This window comes from Punica granatum, chromosome 7 (genome assembly GCF_007655135.1).
Source record: "Punica granatum isolate Tunisia-2019 chromosome 7, ASM765513v2, whole genome shotgun sequence".
Taxonomy (NCBI): Eukaryota; Viridiplantae; Streptophyta; class Magnoliopsida; order Myrtales; family Lythraceae; genus Punica; species Punica granatum.
In genome coordinates, this window is record NC_045133.1 from 11,761,514 (window position 1) to 11,782,248 (window position 20,735).

General features: G+C 34.3%; 1 protein-coding gene across 1 annotated transcript; it reads left to right on the top strand.

Annotated features, from left to right (window-relative positions):
* The first annotated feature begins 1,901 nt into the window (after positions 1-1,901).
* On the top strand, positions 1,902-4,951 carry LOC116212946 (non-specific phospholipase C3-like). Its single transcript, XM_031547709.1, has 4 exons — positions 1,902-2,644; positions 3,288-3,697; positions 3,812-3,985; positions 4,473-4,951. Exons 1-4 carry the CDS (start codon positions 2,013-2,015, stop codon positions 4,817-4,819), a joined length of 1,563 nt encoding a protein of 520 aa, XP_031403569.1. The 5' UTR covers positions 1,902-2,012; the 3' UTR covers positions 4,820-4,951.
* Positions 4,952-20,735: the final 15,784 nt, after the last annotated feature.

The following is a 20,735-nucleotide window of genomic DNA, read 5'->3' on the forward strand; positions in this document are numbered from 1 at the left end:
AGTATTCTAATTCTAAATCCAAACATTCTCCAAGCACTTGATTAGGATATTGCAATCCTGTGGGATTTACAATCCCACTTCATCCTACCCCTATTCTTATCATAAACCCAACGACCAAACGTAGCGTAAGTATATACCCATCTTCCTTATAATCGGGAAAATGGATTGTATAACGTTTACTTTTATATTTGTTCCACTTATTTTATTAAGTTTTGAAGTATGTATTTCGACACCTATCCAAAAAGAAAAGTACGTATTTTGAGTAGGTAATTCTTGTGTGAATTGACTTGCTCGGATAGCAATATATCTCACTCTCTCTTGGCATGCATGTCTTTTTTTTTCCCAACTGGTTAGGTAATTTGTTATTAGACAATATTGTTGAGGCTATTATGCCCGTTTATGTGTTTTTTAAAAGTCCGTTTGATTTTAGGATCGATTTTTAAAATTTTAACTCTAATTATAACTTTACTCACTATACAATAAAAGTCAACAACACAATTATTACTTTTTCTCTTTTTTTCAACTTTTTCAACCACTCAATTCAATTTTTAATACTAAATTTTTTCAACTATTCATTATTTTTTCACACTTTTTCTCATAATTCAACAATGCAATCATTACAACCCAATTAAAATCAAAATTCAACTCTACTTAACTCTAAAACCAAACACGCCGTAAATTTCTGGGGGACTATAACTCCGTTTGAAAACAAATATATACATTATCGTCATCATGTTCTGACGATAGGGAAATTTGGTTGAGTCTCGCCTAGCTTGATGAGTCCAGGGCATCACGCCTAGCTTGTTGAATATAATTAAGCTTATGGGACAATACTTGTTGCATATATATCTAGCCCGATAGGAAGGCGGAACGTTCTTGAATGTTAACGAATCTGGTATAAAAAGTGGTGTGGTTGCCAATCAATGATATTTATTTGTCAACATCTATTTTTCACAAGTTGTGCAAAAACGAGGAAAAGAAGCTTTGGTTGCTTGTGGCAATTTGCCTTCGAAATGTGAACCACAAGTATGTTTTTATGGCAACATTAATGGGGGCTGCAAAGGGTATAAAACCAGCTCACCAATTATCAAAAAGAGGGTATAGAGCACCAATCATGGATTGGATCAAGCGTTTTAGCGATTGTTTCCCTTAAGGAGTATCTCGAATTCTAGTATTGTGAATAAAAAAATCCATTATGAGAAAGCTTTATCCCTTAATGAGCCGACTTGGCTCGACTGAATTAGTCGTGAGTCCGTTAGGCTTCTGGATACTAGGGTGCACACAAAAATAAGAGAATATAAGACAGTGACACACACTCTCGCCTATTGATATAGAGGTTACATGTTTAGTACTTAGTGAGACTACACGTGCTCCTTATTAATTATTTGGTATTTCTCTTTCATTGTCTAAGGTTTTGAACTGAGAAAAAAAACTTATCAATGAAAATCAACCCCTAATAGTAGAATGTGGTTCAATCAACCCCTAATACTAGAATGTCATTCAATGGTGAACATAGTTCTCAGTGAGCAGATTTTGCAATTTGAAATTCACTAAAGCCATCCCATCTGTCACCAAAGCCAAATCGGCGCTTGAACTGGACCATTCATAGTCAATTGGCTGATGACTCCCTTGTCGTTTGCCAACTAGGGGTGAAGAGAGGAACTTTAGAAGCAGACCGAGGGAATTTTACGTACTATGTAGAGTTTCAAAACTCATTAGAAACACCTTGTGGTTAGGATCAAGCTTGAATATGATTTGGTCTTAGCTTATAAGGGGTGCCAGGATCTCATCGAAGAAAAAGAAAAATAGAAAAGGAAGAACAATCCCTTACGGATAAACCTCATCTGAAGTAAGGGCTTTTGCTTGTAGATGTTGTCTTCCCTTGTTCCCAGCTTGTCAAGCAAAACCATTCCATCCTTATTTAAACACACATTTGAGCGATACAATTCGAGGAACAATTAAACTGGCAATACGATTCAGGATTCAGAAAGAAGCTATATTTTCACCACAATATGGATTCCCGAACGGTTACCATGCATTATCCGATCAGGACCATAGTAGTTCTGGTCCAGGAGAACCGGTCCTTTGATCACATCCTCGGGTGGATGAAGAAGTATGTGAACCCAGAGATCGATGGCGTCACTGGAGCTGAGTCAAACCCTATCTCGACAAATGACTCCAACTCGAGTCGTGTCTTCTTTGGGGATGAGTCTGCATACGTGGATCCCGATCCCGGCCATTCCATCCAGGCCATTTATGAGCAGGTGTTTGGTGAGCCTTGGACGGAGGAATCGGCTTCCAAAAAACTGGTTCCAACGATGCAAGGATTTGCCCAGAATGCAGAGCGGGTGCAGAAAGGTCTAGCAGAGATTGTCATGAATGGGTTCCAACCCGAGCACGTGCCTGTATACAGGGAGCTTGTGTCGGAGTTTGCAGTCTGTGACCGGTGGTTTGCATCAGTTCCAGCATCGACCCAGCCTAACCGGCTGTTCGTCCACTCTGCTACATCACATGGTGCTACCAGCAACGACACCAAGAAGCTCATCGGGGGTTTTCCTCAGAAGACGATCTTTGAGTCCCTCGACGAAGCCGGATTCAGTTTCGGGATTTACTATCAATATCCTCCTGCCACACTTTTCTACAGGTAATACTATTTGGGTAATACAAACAAAATTTAAAGAAAAAGGAAAAAATAAAATCACAGGTGAAAAGATTAGAAATGAAGTACAATTTTATACGTCGACTTTCACATTAATGCATACGTACTTTTACTTTTAGCTCATTCATTTTGTATAATACTTCAAAATATCCTCCAACCATTCTTCTCCTCTCATATGTTTCCTTTTCCAGTAAATAAAGATGCATTAATTTTAAGAAATAAAAAGTATATATAAATAACTACCAGTTCAAGGACATATATAATGCGAAAAATTTTAAAATGATGGGTCCTTTCAGTTGATTTGACGTTTGTTCTCTTTAAGTAAAATCTCGGAAATGAGTCTTACGAATGGAAAAAATCCACTATTGGGAGAGATTTACCCTTTAGTGGGCCAATTTGGCTCGAACCTAGGTTAGAGAGTTCAATTGGACTTTCAGATATCACGTAATATAGAAAAAGACAAATTATTCGAACCAAATGTCCAATGAGCACTTAAAAATCCATGTTTGCTAGCTAGCTACTATCAATAATAATGACAATAATTAGCAAATTGTAAGGGTTTTCAAAGAACATGCTTGGGCATCAGTTCCTAACATGTGTGACTAAGTCGATCTTCATGATCCATCAGGAATCTCAGAAAATTGAAGTACCTAAAGAATTTCCATCAGTATGACATTCAGTTCAAGAATCACTGCAAGGAAGGGAAGCTGCCGAACTACGTGGTGGTGGAGCAACGATATTGGGACCTGGCAGGGCTGCCCGGAAACGACGATCATCCTTCTCACGACGTCTCCGAGGGTCAGAAGTTTGTGAAAGAAGTGTACGAGTTGCTCAGGGCAAGCCCTCAGTGGAACGAGATGTTGTTTGTGATCACCTATGACGAGCACGGTGGGTTCTACGATCACATCCCAACACCGGTCAAGGGAGTCCCAAGTCCTGACGGTATTGTTGGTCCCGAGCCATATAAATTTCAGTTTGACCGTCTCGGTGTTAGAGTGCCCACCATTTTGATTTCTCCCTGGATTGATCGCGGAACAGGTACGATTGCAAATCCCTATTTGTATTCTCATTATAAACTTGGAAATTTCTGGATCGAGTAGTCGAAGGTTAACTTGCCGAATTGCATTGCATTGGGAAATTATATATACGAAGTGCTGCACGAACCATCGGGGCCTTATCCAACTTCACAGTTTGAGCACTCATCGATACCAGCCACAGTCAAGAAGATTTTCGACCTCAAGAGTTTTCTCTCGAACCGTGACGAATGGGCAGGCACCTTCGAAGGGATCGTGATGAATAGAAGCAGCCCTAGAACAGACTGTCCAGGTGAATCTTAGCATATTAATTTTTTCTTCATCAGTACGCATCGAACTTTAAAAAAAAATGCATATCTCAATCAGTTATTGAAAATTTCTAAAATTTTACTGTTTTTTTTAATTGTTAAAATTTTATTTTTTAAAAAATTGTTAATTAATTATATGTTACCAATACAAATAATATGAATATGTATCAAATATCTATTGAATATATAATCCAAACAAACTATATTGAAGTATCATTTAATTGGAATTGAAGTCAATTCACGTGTAATTAGGAGTTATAAGATTTACTTTACGTGGCGCAATAATATTTGACTCCCCTAACTTTTATATTTATATATAAATATAGATATATTTTTTTGGGCATGTACCCGAAGTAGAAGTTCAACGGGTTTCGACTCACCCAGTTCAAGTCGAATTGATCCACTAAAAAGTAAAATTCTCCCGGTATAAATTTTGATTGGTTATCATTACTCTTTGCTGCATGCTTGCAGTTGCTTTACCAGAGGCAGTCAAACTAAGAGAGGGAGGACCCAAGGAAGAGGCCAAGCTCAATGACTTCCAAGAAATAATGGTGCAGATGGCCGCGACTCTAAATGGGGACCATGCAAAAGACATATATCCTTACAAACTGGTACAGGACATGACTGTCGGGGAGGCTGTCAAGTACGTCGATAGTGCATTCAAGACGTTTTGTGATCGATGCGAGCAAGCAAGAGAAAACGGGGCAGATGAAGATCAGATAGTCATCGCATTGCGAAATGTGGCAGTGCGTGAATCATCCAAATCTTTTCCTCGAAAGTTATTCTCTTGCCTATTCTGTCACGAGACTCACGACTAGGGAGCACGCAGTACACTTTGGCCTTTTGCTTTGATTCTAAGCAAATGATTGTTAATTGTATGCCCTAGAGCCGGCGATATATGTAATTGAATAATTCCTATTTATGGCAATAATATTATTCTATTAGTCATATATTGTATGTGTTTATTAGAATAAGTCCGGGAGATTTTGTTGAATGCTTCACTCTCAAGATTTAAGTATATGAGTGACAGAGTACTTCAGAACAAATATATTAAAACTGGTCGTTGTCGTAGGAGACTTAACTTCATCTTTCCGAAAAAATCATCACCTTTGTCTGTATCCATAATTAGTATGAGATATTAATAAAGATGGAGGGGTGAGTCTCATGTTATTTGACAACAATTGTTATGACAGATAAGTGAACACAGATAAGTGAACACTTATGTGATCAATAGGTCGGATGTGACATATAGATAATATTCACACAGTATCTTTACTAATGTCAATGAATATTGTTTAGACCATATTAGTGCATGTTCGAGATGTCTCGCATTAAGCTCGAAAGATCCAAAGAATCGAAGACCTGGTAGGCAGCTGCGAGATCGGTCGAAATGAGGAAAGGATGATATATTTCATATTTTCTAGAGATTTAGTTGTATCTTTCGAATATATGAAGAGTGAAATATTCGTATGAGATATTAGGGATATTTGTAGGATATCTTTAGATTATTTAAAAGGAAAAATAGGGAAGAATATTATAGAGGGATTTGGGATATCTTTGAGATATGTGAAGTCTTGTATCTATAATTATGAAGTGAACCTTGTACTCAAGCGTACAACGTTGCAAAGGATGGTGGGTGTTCGGTGAAATCTCTCGAGAATTCTCTCAGAAATATTTTCTCTGTAACTCTAAGGTTTTAGAGTGAGAAAGGTGAGAGAATTGAGAGGTTGCGAAAGACTCTTTTCGGTGAGGTTCGGGTCAATAAGGGGGCTTGGGAAACACGAGTGATATTTCGGTTGTAATATCCGATTTTTTAATCTAGTGGATACTCATGTTCTGTCCGTGGATACTTCCCTTTGTTTGAGGGTTTTACCACGCATATTTGGTGTCGTTATCTTTCTATTTCTCGTGATTCTAATCACGTTTGGACGTCTTTGGAACAACAATTGGTATTAGAGCATAGGTTTTAGAGCCGACAAAGATGTCAGGCGCGAGATTCATGGTGGAGAAATTCGAGGGGACGAACGACTTCGGGTTGTGGCAGGTAAAGATGAAGGCTTTGTTGGTTCATCATGGCTTGGAGGGAGCGCTACGAAGAGAGGACAAGTCGGATCCAACCCTAACGACAGACCAAAAGAAGCCAGTCATGGCTAAGGCGCTTAGCATAATCCAACTAAGCCTGTCAAACAAAGTCCTGTGGGAGGTTAGCAATATGGACTTAGCACCGGAAATGTGGAAGAAATTAGAATCGCTATATATGCAGATGTCCCTAACGAACAGGTTGTACTTGAAGCAACGATTGTACAAGTTGAGATTGAGTCTGGGAACCTTCGTAAGTGATCACTTGGATTTGTTCAATCAGATCTTGATGGATCTCGCTAATGTGGATGTCAAGATAGAAGATGAGGATCAAATCATGTTGCTGTTATGTTCTTTGTCTAAGTCCTCTGAGAGCTTCGTTAACACCATACTTTACGAGAGGACAAGCATCATCTTGGAAGACGTCAAGGTGTTGTTAAACTCGAGGGGGTTGCAGGAGAAGGTGATCGGTTATCAAAGAAGCGATGGTGAGGGACTTATCTCAAAGGGCAGATCGACTGAGAAGAGATCTCGCTGCAGTTGCAAGTCAAGGCGTCGGAAAAGGACTAGCTGGATTTACGACGAGGAAGGCCATCTCAAGCGAGATTGTCAAAGGGGAAAAGTCAAGGCATCGGCAAGTATAGGGGTGACAGAGCAAAGCGACAGAGAAGGAGATATTCTCTCGGTTACAGCAGATAGGGGGACGAAGACTCTCACTATATCGGGATTGGTCAGGTACACCGTTGACTCTCGATTTGGGTAGCTCTTACTATATTTGTCATGATAAAGAGTTGTTTACCACTTATCGGTCGACAGAGGATGGTTGAATTCTCATGACAGATGATCAGACATGTAATATTGTCGGGTTGGGTATAGTTAGAATTGATATGTATGATGATAGTGAGATAATATTGTATGATATTAGGCGTGCCTCAGGTATAAGGAAAATTTTGATCTCGTTAGGAAGTCTTGATACTCTTGGATACAAGTATAGGGGCAAATGTGGAGTTTTGAAGGTCTTGAAGGGAGCTCTCATGGTGATGAAAGAGGTGTTACTGGACAAGATATATATTCTGCAAAGTAAAGCCGGTACTACGACAGCGTTCGAGAGGTTAACTTTAGAGGAAAAGTACTTGGGTGATCTCGTCCCTAGCAAGGTGGATGGGTGCAGGTCATTGCACTAAATTAGTAAGTCCTCGAAATTCCTTATCAATCGAGTTATTGTTTTTTATGAAGTTGTTTTGGTGGAGTAGTGTAAGAGCGGGAACCGAGGACAGGTGGAAAAACCTGTGATGAAGGTAGAGTTTATGGTGGAAGACCCGGAGACTCTTGAGACTCAGCCTGTGGTAGTAGAAGATGTTCAAATAGGAATGTCTGAGGGGAGGCAACCTTCTCTATGGAACAATTCGCGAATAAGGGATAGGCAGAGGGAGCATGTGAGACCGCGGGATCGTTTCGGGTTTATTGAGTTAGTGGTCTTAGGTAATGCTGAAGTTAGGGATACAACTTATAGACGAGTCAGCTTTGGAGTGTGCAGAAAAGGAAAGCTGAGGAAGCCCAGCACCTCGAAGAAGTCCAAGGGTGGCTTATACTGGAGCGACACGCATGCAAGGTGAGGTGGAGCTCGGTAGGGGCTATGACGGAGTAGTCAAGTAGGATGCTGATTGCGCTTGGCTGAATGCGAGCCAATGTGGAGATTTGTCGAAGATGTCTCGCATTAAGCTCGAATAACTCGAAGAATCGAAGACTTCGTAGGCGGCGGTGAGATCGGTCGAAAAGAGTAAGGAGCGATATATTTCATTTTTTTTCGGTGATATATATTTCCTATTTTCTAGGGATTTCGTTATATTTTTTAAATATTTAAAGAGTGAAATATTCATAGGAGATATTATGGATATTTTTAGAATATCTTTAGATTATCTAAAAGGATCTATATCTCAAAGGGAAGAATATTCTATAGGGATTTAGGATATCTTTGAGATATGAGAGATCTTGTATCTACTTATAGGGAGTGAGTTTTGTACTCAAGCGTACAAAGTTGCGAGGACTGGTGAGTATTGGGTGAGATCTCTCGAAAATTTTCTTGAGAATATTTTCTCTGTAATTCTAGAGTTTTAGAGTGAGAAAGGTAAGAGAATTGAGAGGTAGGGAAAGACTCTTCTCGGGGGCTTGGGAAACACGAGTGATATCTGGTTGTAATCTCCGACTTTTCGATCCAATGGATACTCCTGCTATGTTCGTGAATGTTTCCCTCCGTTTGAGGGTTTTATCATGTATATTTGATGTCGTTATTTTTCAATTTCTCATGATTTTAATCTCGTTTGGATATCTTTGGAACAACAGTAATATAGTCCTTAGATTTGAGATGGCACGATTATCTCATACATAGGTAGTTAGGATTTACTCTTACTTATATTCTTGTGGTTAGCGTGGGTATTCGCCAGAAGGTAGTCCTAGTTAGTTGTGTATGGAGGTAGGTGACCTATCAAGATATGATTCATTGACATGAATAAACAAGAAAAAATCCTATGTACTTAAGATCTATTATTGACCAGGAAATCCTTGTCTAAGGTGGTTGGACTTAAATAAAAAGGAGTTTCTAGTTTTAGTTTATTAATCTTAGAATGGAAGCTCAGAGACTCCATATGATCAGTTATAGAGTTTGAAATTAACCATGACCCCGACTAGATCGGGATCTGCAATGAGGTGACTTGAGTGCATAGTGTATATGGTCATAAGTTCATCAGAATGTCTTAATCGTACATTCGTCGCTAATTGGATTGTTATGATATGCTGCTAGGTGTCACTCATGACCTTTGGGAGCCGAGAGCATTTTGGAAATTGTGCTTTTGGTTGCAAAAATGAGTTTTCGATAAGGTCAAGGTGCTTGATGTTATAGTCTTCGTATACACCTCATTTCGGCCTGGGAGCTTGCATGTAAAGCACCGCATCATGATGAGGGCTCAAGACTGAAGGTCAGCACCTCGTTTTGGTGCACCAACACTTGATAGCAACATATGGGCTTACCAGCGGCCACCTTCCGAAACTCCAACCAAAATTGGCCTAGCAAGTCCCGTATCACTATTCATAATCAGGTCTACAAGATGACACCAGAGCACAACCATGCAGAGAGTCTCAGGAATTCCCCGCAGATCCTATAGAGAAATCGGAGAGTCCGAACAACGCGTGATCTCGTGGTAGTAGACGGATTTTAACAGCACTATTCACTACCAGCTTACCGAGCTATCAGAAGGTATTCAATATGGAACTCTAAAAGTCCATCGTGGTGCCAAACTGATGAAGAACACCTCCGAGCACATTCCGCCAATTATCTGCTTGAATCGGAGCACTCCCGAGTAATAGTAGACGGTTTTCGCCGAGATTCCCGAGTCACCAACTCATCAAACGAATTGTGAGCGTTCGAGGTCAGGTCCGGCCAGACCCAAGGGTTCTCAAGACCATGGAGCATACTTCAGACTGCTCTCTAGAAATCATCTCCACCTCACGAGCGACTCCCGAGTGAAAAAATGGGCCATTCCAATGAGGTTCCCAAGCCGTCGGCTTATCAAGCGAAATGTTAACACCCGAGGTCAGACCCGGTCGATCCCAGTGACCCCAAGGACCATGGATAACATTTTAGATTGGACTGTATAAATCATTTAGGCTTCCCGAATAGCTCCGAAACGGTCCCAAACGCCGTCCAGCAAAACTTCGGGATTAGATTTCAACAAACGAAAAACACAGTGAATTCCGGATACCTCGAGACACTCAGGAAATAGTGAGAGAAGCCCGACTGCAGGTTCCCTAGTCGTCTTCTAATTGCCATTTGTAGCAGAGGCCGCTAAGTCAACTGTTCCACCTCGACAGCAAAATATATGAAAGTGAGTAGCATAGAATGCTGACACGCGGGGAGTCGACCAAAATGATTAACTTCGCTTAAGTCACCCGAATCGATTAAGATTGACTCCCGAGCCTCCTAACCTCCGATTTATCGGGATAAGGAAAACATATCGATATTGGGCTTAACGGAATCCTCTTTTTGCCTACGTCGACAATGCGTCACCCATTCAAATTAACATAATATGATGTACATACCAATTCGAATTGGTAAAATTAGTGTAATTTTTTTTATTTAAATTAGAGATTTTTACTAACAGAACAATATAATTATATATAGATTATTAATACATCTTTTTTTAATTTAATTGGTGTAGTATTAAAAAATAATATGTTTTATTATTTTTTTGAGATAGTAATTATTTAATTAAGAAACATTACATGGTGACACATAGCAGAAATCACATGGGAACTTGCATACACGACGACACATGCCGGATACTAAAGGGGCCAAAGATCGCAGATGTCGTTACCTGGTTAAGTATTCAAGGCATTACATATTATATATTGATATATTCATTCGAATTGGTAAAATCTGTGTAATATTTTTTCATTTAAATTATAGATGTTTACTAACATGACGATGTAATTCTATATCGATTATTAATACTTCTTTTTTTATTTAATTGGTGTAGTATTAAAAAATAATATGTTTTCATTATTAATTTTTTCTTTTTGAAATAGTAATTATGTAATTAAGAAACATTACATGGCGACATGTGGCAAAAATCATATGGAAACTTGAATACATATGGCGGAAGCTAAAGAGGCCAAAGATTACACGTGTTGTCACCTGATTAAGTGTTCCAAACATTATATATTATATATTAATTCGAATTGGTAAAATTCGTGTAATATTTTTTATTTAAATTATAGATTTTTACTAACACAGCGATATAATTCTATACAAATTACTAGTACATCCTTTTTTATTTAATTGGTGTAGTATTAAAAAATAATATGTTTTATTATTAATTTTTTCCTTTTTGAAATAGTAATTATGTAATTAAGAAACATTACATGGTGACACATGGCGAAAATCACATGGGAACTCACATACGCAACGACACATGGCGGAAGCTAAAGAGGACAAAAATCACACGTGTCATCACCTGGTTAAGTGTTACAAGCATTATATATTATATATTGATTTCTGCTCAAAAAATTCAAATCCATATATCTCATTCTATCCACATAACCAAACAAAGAATATTATTACAAAATTATAAGCGCATATGTAATATATCCACATAGCCAATTTTAAGTTTTGCCTCATAAAAATACCCGAATTTTCATTTTCATCTCAAATATGACTAGTCATCATACTTCGTTCATGTTTTCCATTCGTTTGCTGACATAGACTTAACGGACATTAAATGGGCCCAAAGCTGCACACGTGGCACCACTCATTGCGTACCACCACAAAAAAGTTCAGAAAAAAAAATTTTATTGAAAATTAGAGAAAATTCAGTCAAAATTTTTAAAATTGAAGACAATTCATAATTAAAGATCGAAAAATTAGGAAAATACAAAAATAAATATTTATGAAAATTTTAAAAAACATTGAAACAAAAAAAATTCAAAAAAATTACAGAAAATTCAAAAACTTTGAAAATTTAAAAACTCATTAAAATTGAAAATAAAAAATTTAGAAAATTTATAGAAAATTCAAAATATTGTAAAAATGAAAGAAAATTCTTAAAAATAAGAAAATTCAGAAACAATTGGACAACATTAAATAATTTATGAAAATTCAAAAAAAAATTAAACCCAAAGGCAGTTCAGAAAAATTATAAAAATTTTAAAATTAAAGAAAATCACATAAAAAATATGAACAAATTGAATAAAATTCATATATATTTTGGACACATAGTTCACTGCCTCAATTAGATAAATCACGTAGTTTATTAAGGAATTGAAGAACTCCAATTGCGAGGGATTTTGCATCTCAATTGGAAGCTTCTTAATCAGGCTGTTATTATAGTGTTGGAGCTGCCACAGCTTTATTTAGTTCTTGATTTTCGGTGGAATGTTTTCGATGAAATTATTACTGGAGAACTCGAAGTTGATCAGCTTTGTGCGTTCTCTAGTCATAGGTGAATTTTTTTCATTTTGTATGTAATTTTTTCCTACCTTCTTTCTTGATTTTTAATTTTTTTGTTGAGTTTTCTCTATATTTTTATTGTCTTTACTCTTATTTTTTAATTTCACAAATTTTTTAATTATCTTTTTTCTGAATATTATGAATTTTCTAAATTTAATTTTTGGATATTTTGTAATTTTTCTTGATTTTTAAATTTTCTAAATTTTCATAAAATTTCAAACTTTTTATACTTGCTTTTTAATGTTATGAATTTTTTATGAGTTATCTTTAGTTTTCATATTATTTTTGGAAATTTTGTGATTTTTTATGTTTTCTTTGGTTTTTGTGTTTTTCTATTTTATTTTATAAATTTTCTTTAATTTTAATATTTTTCTGATTTTTCTCTTATTTTTATGAATTTTCTTTAGTTTTAATATATTCCTGAACTTTTATGAGGTGGCACGCAGTGATGGTGCCAGGTATGCAATTGTGGGTTCACTTTATCGTACCTTAAGTCCATGTCAGCAAATGGACGGAAAACGTTAACGGAGTTGGATGGCTGGCCATATTTGAGACAAAAATGAAAACTTTGGTATTTTTATAAGATTAAACTTTAAATTGGCTAAATCTGAGACAAATAAAAAACAGTTACTTTTTATTTAAATTGGTAAATAGTTTCGACTTCGTAAGGAGTATAATACAAATTCAAGTTCTGATAGATACACTTATTGGAAGAAAAATAATTTTTAATACTTAGTCTCCCAAAATTACATGAGCAATGTCTCTCCCAATGTAATTCTAAAAAAAAAGGTTAGATTAAAATATGAAATATGCACATTTTTCAATTTGTCACATGAACAATCCTCGTTTGCAAGGAAATATGCAGACTTTATAGTTTATTTCACACTAGGCACGGCGTTAATTTTTCGGTTAATATCAACGATTTTTCTGATGTGGCACTTAGTCAAGTGGGGCCCAAAGGTGTTTTTAATAAAAATTATTCTGAAAATTATTAAAACAAAAGTGAAATAAAAAAAGAAGAGAAAACCGAAAGCTTGAAGGAAGAATGAGAGGAAGGGGCACGGTGGGGCCCTGGCCAGAAGCTATCGCCTCCCTCCCAATCGGGGTCATTGGTTATCTCAATTGTCATCGTTGACTCTATAGATGGTGATGAATAGAGTTACTTGGACTACCATTTAAGCCCCAAATTTACCATCCATAAACTTTTCTGTTACTTTTTGCTAATATGACAAAACAGATTCGTGGCAACACTAAATTTATTTAAAAAATATTATTAAATGCGTAAAAAATTATAAGGAACAAGACAGTTTTTTAGTGCGTAACCTTTGGAACTTTTGCCACTTTAGTCTTAAATTTTATTTTTTTGTTCTTGTCCTCAGACGTTTCGTTCTTTTGCCACTTTAGTCCGAGCATAACTGTTTTCGTCCAAAATAACATTTTCTTTCCAAAAATGATTTTTAATACCAAAGATTAAGGATTTAAATCTTTTTTTAAATTTAAAAAATACTAGAAGTTTAGGAAATATTCCAATCATATCATATATACATTGAACTGGAGACCTGATTGATGGGGTGGTGGTGGTCGCTAGCACGAGGCCCCATTGCTGACTTCTTGTTCCTTTTCCCTGTTCGAATTTCCTTAAAATAAAGTGGATGTGCAATGCCCTTGGTGGGGTTGTTGATTGGCCCGAATTTTTGTTTTTTTGTTTTATTTTGGATTGGGGGTGGGGTTTGGGTGAGTTACTTGCCCATCAGGTCTCCCTGCCAGCCACTCTTCCCTTTTTTTCTCTTCTCTTTCTGTTACACTTTGGTATCCAAAAGCCATAATAGGTTCAATTAATTTAGTTCGTGTTGGGTCACCTCTCTAAGGAGCAAAACTTTCCCAGCGTAAACTTTCTTCATTCATAGGAATTGAATCCGAAATCTTACTTGAGAGGAATAAACACACAAACCATTTGAACTAAACCATGTTGGTGCTCCACTTCCTCTTAAGGTTCCATATTTCTCTTTTATTTTTTTTGATTAAAAAGTTCAACTCAAGCTCACTTGGTCAGTTTTCATGTGCCATGTGACACCATTACGTGCCACGTCAACAAATTCTACTAAATAAGTGATCGCGTGGTAGAGGTGCTACAAAATTAGTAAGTCGCACATCTTTGTGCAATATTCCATGGTTGTGATAGAATTAAGAAAATTGGTTATTAACCCCTTTTTCCCTCCTCATTTGCTTTTAGCATTATAGAATTTCTCATATTACAAGTATTAAGTAATTATATTAATTTATTTTAATTTCATGAATATTAAGTTAGTATTTTCCTAATATCGATATATATATATATATAACTATTTGCCAATTTCTCATACATCCCGCTCCCAAAAATGAAATCTCGCAAAGCTATGTCATCGCTTACACTAGCCATGTTGTTTTTGGTATGCATTGGAAATTTTATATTTGATGATATATTATATTATTATATTATATATGTATTGGAATTACGTAAATATTATGCCTTGCATATATATTTCATATATTTTGGATATCTATCTTATATATCTATATATTTATATGACAAATTGGACAAGAGAAGTAATGGGGTAACTTTCTATTTCCAAAATTATCCTTAATCAAGTTCTTTCAAAAACTTATAGCTAGTAAATTTAAGGGTAATTTTGTAATTTTTGCTTCTCATATATCACTCATACCACTTTTTTTCCTATAATTTATCTCGTTTCTCATAAAATTTCATACATAAATAAATGAAGATTTTATATGTAACAAGTGCAACGCTAAGTTTAACTTTATTATTATTGCAAAATTAATAATACATTTATTGAATAATAATATCTATCTTCGAAATATAACTCAAAATTATACTCAATATCTGTGAAATATTTCAAGTAGAACTTATTCACGGATTTGGTTTTATTATTTATGTTTGATTTTGTGCGTACCACGATCACCCTCTTGTACATATATATGCCAATTATGTAGATATGCCATTTGATATCTATGTATATTTGATAATATATATATATGTGTGCGCGCGTGCACGCCATATATGCAAATATTATGCCGTTTGATATTACATGTATGCCGTTTATATACATATATATGTACAGGAGCGACTCCGTTCTATGCACAAAAAAATTTACACAATAACAAATTATACTGAAAAAGCAATTTTGAAATAACATCTAATACGCTCAAACTCGACATATTTTCGATTCTATTAATTTTTTTTATGAAAACTAAATATATTGAGGAAAAGATGATAAAAGTAAAATAAAAAAATAAAAATAAAATGGAGGTGGCTTGCATGGGGAAGGGAGAGATAGAGGAGGTAGGAGTGGTGGAGAGAAAATAGGGACAACATTTCTATAATGTTACAATAATATCCACAACTCAATGATTGTTATTAATTACAAATATTTTGCTAAGGGCACTTTTGGAAGTTGATAGTTACACCACTAAAGGGTCCTGTAATATATATATACTGGATGTGTTCCGGCACTACGTCCGGGATTAAATTTGAAAAATTCGAAAAAAAGTGATAGAAAATAGGGGAAGTGAGAAGGGCGGAGGAGAAGATAGTTGTTTTTGTGATTTTACTATTTTATCCTTTATCCTATGGTTATTGAACTTATTGTAAATCCAAACACACAGAATTTATAGCTGGACAATCAAAGAATAAAGTTGAATTGGGGCCTCACAATCACTACTCAATATGAGACGTTAGCAAAACCCTTATTGGAGAAGAATATAGGCCATGGGTTCCTTTTATTGGAATTATTAACGGTAAAATCGAAAAGAGAAAATTAGATGAAAAACTGCTACTCATACATAGTAACAATATATATAGATATAGTATATACCAGTCTTCTTTTACCTGTGTCTTGCAGGAGTAATTTTTCTACAGAGATTTATTGAACATTTTGCTTTAGATGTGATTATAATTTTATTTACCCGTGGAGAATTGTTTTACGTTTTCAAATTTAATTATAATAAATTAGTTTTCATAAATTGTGCAGAAATACATATAAATTTATTTTTGTTTTATGCACATAATTAGTTAATTTTTTTATATATAGTATAAATTTTATTTGCCATAATAAATTTTTCAACATAAATGTAAAATGATAGAAGTTTTGTATTGCAATATATTTATAATATATTGAACTTTGTACTTAAAGTTTTAGTTCGTTTATATAAATCGTAAAGTTAACCTATTACTTGAAAATCAATTTTTTTACAAATAATTTTTTCCAGATTGAGAGCAAAAATACATACATACATTAATAAAAGTAAAGTTTGTGCAAGATCCAAAAGTACAAATAATTGTAGTTTTATACACATAAAATAATTAATTTGTTATATATAATATATAATATGAATTTTATTTGCAATAATTAATTTTTGAACATAAACTTAAATAATAGGAGATTTGTATGGCAATAGTCTAATAATATATTGAACTTTGTATATATAAGTTTTAGTTCGTTTATGGTCATCAAAAAAAAATTTTGGTTTGTTTATAGTAGTTAACCTAGCAATTAAAATTAATTTTTTTGCGAATAAAATTGTTCAGATTGAGGGCAAAGATTGCTACATAAATTAATTCAAGCAAAATTTATTTACTACTTTTGTTCTTCTCAAAGTAAAATTATTCAAAATTGACATAGGAGTAAATGTTATTTACATATTAACTTTTTAACCATATTTTAATAGACATTTATTTTTCTATCATATTTATTTCATAGATATTGACCTTTCTACCCCGATATCATTAAAATTTACTTCTCTAATCCTATTTATTACAAGGGATACAACTTTATATATATATATATATATATATATGCCGTTTGGAATTTTTATATTGGTCAATGAAGATAACATAGACACGAGTTAAGATAGAGGCAACTTTCACGCTACAAGGGTTGTTCAAAATGAACAAAAATCGAACTGAACCACCAAACCCATCCGAATCGAACCATTTCAAGTCGAACCATTTGAACATGTTCATTTTTGGTTCATTTGGGCAAGGCATGAATGGTTCAGTTAGTTATTGAACCATCTCCAACCGGTTAGTTATGGTTAACCGGACTGAACCATTTAAGTGTTAGAAAAAAAATACTCTTCTTCTCTTCTCTTCGACTCACACTCGACACTGGGATTGTTAAAATGAACCGAACTAAACAAGAAAATCGAACCAAACCGAACCATTTTGAATCGAATCAAAATAACCGGTTCGAAATGGTTCGGTTCTTTGACTTTCAAATGGTTCGGTTTGGACCGATACTTAAGTAACCGAGACGAATCATTTGTAGGTCGGAATGGTTCGATTTGGTTTTCGAACTGAATCGCACCATGAACACCCCTACTCGCTACAACACTCAATGCAACTTCTTAGTAACCTCTGTTTATTTTTATTCGCTAGAAATGGTCATTCTTAATTACCTCTTTACAACACTGGAAAAATGTGCATTTGTATTGGAAAATTTCTAGACTTGATATACACACACGCACGCTATGTTTATATGTATTTCATAATTTAAAGGGAAAACTATACTTTTAGTTCTACAGCTTTAGCTATTTTTCTATTTTCATCATTTTTCTTTTTTTTTTCCTTTTTTTTTCATCTACCTTCAATGCTTTTCTAATATGGTCCTGTACATTTGAGAATTTTTCCAGTTTTGTCCTTCCGTAACATTATCTATCAAATATGCTGAGTGGGAAGAAAAATGTGGGGTCCACCTTAGAATAAATTCCCACATGTTGGGTTGCATCCCTGTTTAAAACAAACCAAACCGAACCGAACCAAAACAAAATTTATGGTTCTTTCTGTGACATTGCAATATTGTTCTCTCGCTTCTCAATGGCAACTTTCTTGTCTCTGCTGTCTGCTCAAATCGAAAACAAGGTTCTCATCCTATGGAAAAAAAACAAGGTTCTCAAGCAAAAAAGAAATAAGAAAGAAAAAAATTCCTAAGGAAAATTCTTCAATATATTATACTGAAAAGTTTGGGATAGAGGTAATTTTCATTAATAGTCAACACATATATTTACAAAGACATCACCTTATCCAAGTTTTCATCTCCAAGTGTTCATTCTGTGGCATTTACAGCTCAACAACCATCTTAGAGCTCAAATATCAATTAACCGGAAATAATAAAACATATAGCAAAATAAAAGATCTTAGACTCCTTGAGTTATGAGAGATCTGAGGATGTTCTTTCTTGCAAAGCTTTGGTTAAAGCAACCATCATATTCAATTGAATAATCTGCTTCGTAATTAGTAGAATGATTGAATCAATAATCAATCTTGTTGCAGCCACGAAAAACCCTTAACTTTGCCCCAAATTACAACTTTAATTTGCTTGAATTTGTCTCACTGACTTTAGGGTTTAAAAGAGAAATCGAGAGAGGTAAGAAGAAACAAAGAGATGGCGACCAACGAAAGATTGGACCAAGGAATAGATAGAGGAGAAAGAGGCTAAGCAGGAGAAATGGTGAAGACCTGCGAGAGTTTGGTGTGGTATGGCCAGTTCTTACGCGAAAGGAGAAGAGACAAATGGATTCGGTTAGATTCAAGACAATTATTAAATTGCCACATGGCACTAATGGGTCTATTTTTCTGATATGGACTACTAAAGTATTACAGTTCAACATAATTAACAGAAAAAGTTACTAAAGGATACAAATGGAAAAGCTACTGAAGGTAAAGGACGAAAATAGAAAAAATATAAGGAAAATGATGAAAACAGAAAAGTAGCTAAAGTTATAGAACTAAAAGTATAATTTTTCCTAATTTAAAAGAAACTTTGTTTTTCCCTTGAACTTTGAGTTCAATCATCAATGGTTTTATTTATTTATTTTTATTTTGTGGTTTGAACTTTGATTTGTTAAATGAAATTTATAATACAAACTTCAAAATAATTGCTTCAATATTAATTGTTTTGACATGATCTTTATCTCAGTATTATGGACGTCCCTTTAGCAATTGTAAGACTTTTTTTTTCTATGCCTTCAATATTTCTTTTTTATTCTTATCACATGATTTAATGCAAACTTTTTATTCCATAAATTTTGTGTTCAATAGTTTTATATTTTTATTTTTATTTCTTGGTTTAACTTTGATTTGTTGAATGTATTTTTCAATGCAAACTTCAAGTCGATTGCTTTGATAATGACTCCTTTGACTGGATCTTTATCCCAATTCCACTATTGGTGTCGCTTCATTGATTATATAATTTTTCTGATTTCTATGCCTTAAATCTTTCTTTTTATTCTTATTTCATAATTTAGTAGAAATTTTTTTTCCACAAACTTTTAATTAAGTAGTTTTATTTATTAATTATTGTTTCTTGATTGAACTTTAATTTGTTGAATGATACTAAAATGCAAACTTCAAACTGATTGCTTCGATATTCATTGTTTTGATAAGATATTTATTATGTTATGGATGTTGTTTCAGTAATTGAAATACTTTTCTAAATCCTATGCCTTCAATATTTCTTTTTCTATACTTGATTCATAATTCAATTACGATCTTTTTTTTCATGAGCTTTAAGTTTAGTAGTTTTATTTATTTATTTTTTATTTTTGAAAAGTATAATCTCAATAGCTATAACAATGATAACATTAATGTTGGTTTGTACGATCAATAATCAACTTCATTTACAATTTTTAACACACTTTATTTGATACACTAGTCTTCTTTCACAGTGCATCGCACGGGGTAATTTTTCTACAGAGAATTGTTGAATTTTTTGCTTTAGATGCGATTATAATTTTATTTTCCCATGGAGAATTTTTTTTATGTTTTCCAAGTTTAATTATCTAAATAAAGCAGTTTTCAAAAAATATGTAGAATATAATGTACACATAATTTTATTGTTGTTTTATACACATAAATAATAAATTTGTTATATACAATATAAATTTTATTTGCTATAATAAATATTTCAACATAAATTTAAAATGGTAGGAGTTTGTATTGCAATATATTAATAATATATTCAACTTTTTACTTATAAGTTTTACTCAATTATATAAATCGTACAATTAATCTATTACTTGAAAATTAATTTTTTACAATTAATATTTTCCAGATTGAGCGAGTGAATCCCAAGATTTTATTTAATAAAAATAATTCTTAAAATTAAAATTAAAAAAAGAAAGAACAAAGGAAAGGGGGATAGGGCTTCCGCCGCTGGGGCTCCTTCAATTCCAGTGGTGGGGACTCTGGTTGCTGCCACAATTCCCCAAATTGAGGTAGCTGGCTACAACAAAGGTGGTGAGTGACCCTGATTGGGGGTGGTGGCAGCCACCGTCCACCCTATCCCCCTTTCCTCCGTTCTTTCCTTTTTTCAAAATATTTTTTTCGTTTTCTTTTATTTTTAGAATTATTTTTATTAAATAAATTGTACGAGGTCCACTCGTCCAATAATATTGAGTCACGTGACATCGTTAAGTCAACCTCATCGTTACATTTGAACGCCGTGCTAGATTGGTAAATGTCGTGCTATAATGAGAAAAAAAATATAAATGTCGATTTGTGGTAATTTATCCTTTTATTTTAAGATCAACAATTATTTCCTTTTTTTTTTCCTCCTTATTGAAAAGCAATTTAATTTAACATTTTTTTTTCTTAAACC

What these genes read in the sequence shown, in the direction of transcription:
- LOC116212946 (XM_031547709.1), top strand. Translation starts at nt 2,013, where the DNA reads ATGGATTCCCGAACGGTTACCATGCATTATCCGATCAGGACCATAGTA. An exon ending in CTGGATTGATCGCGGAACAG is followed by an intron (nt 3,698 to 3,811) that starts GTACGATTGCAA and finishes ATATATACGAAG; the next exon opens with TGCTGCACGAACCATCGGGG. An exon ending in CCCTAGAACAGACTGTCCAG is followed by an intron (nt 3,986 to 4,472) that starts GTGAATCTTAGC and finishes GCATGCTTGCAG; the next exon opens with TTGCTTTACCAGAGGCAGTC.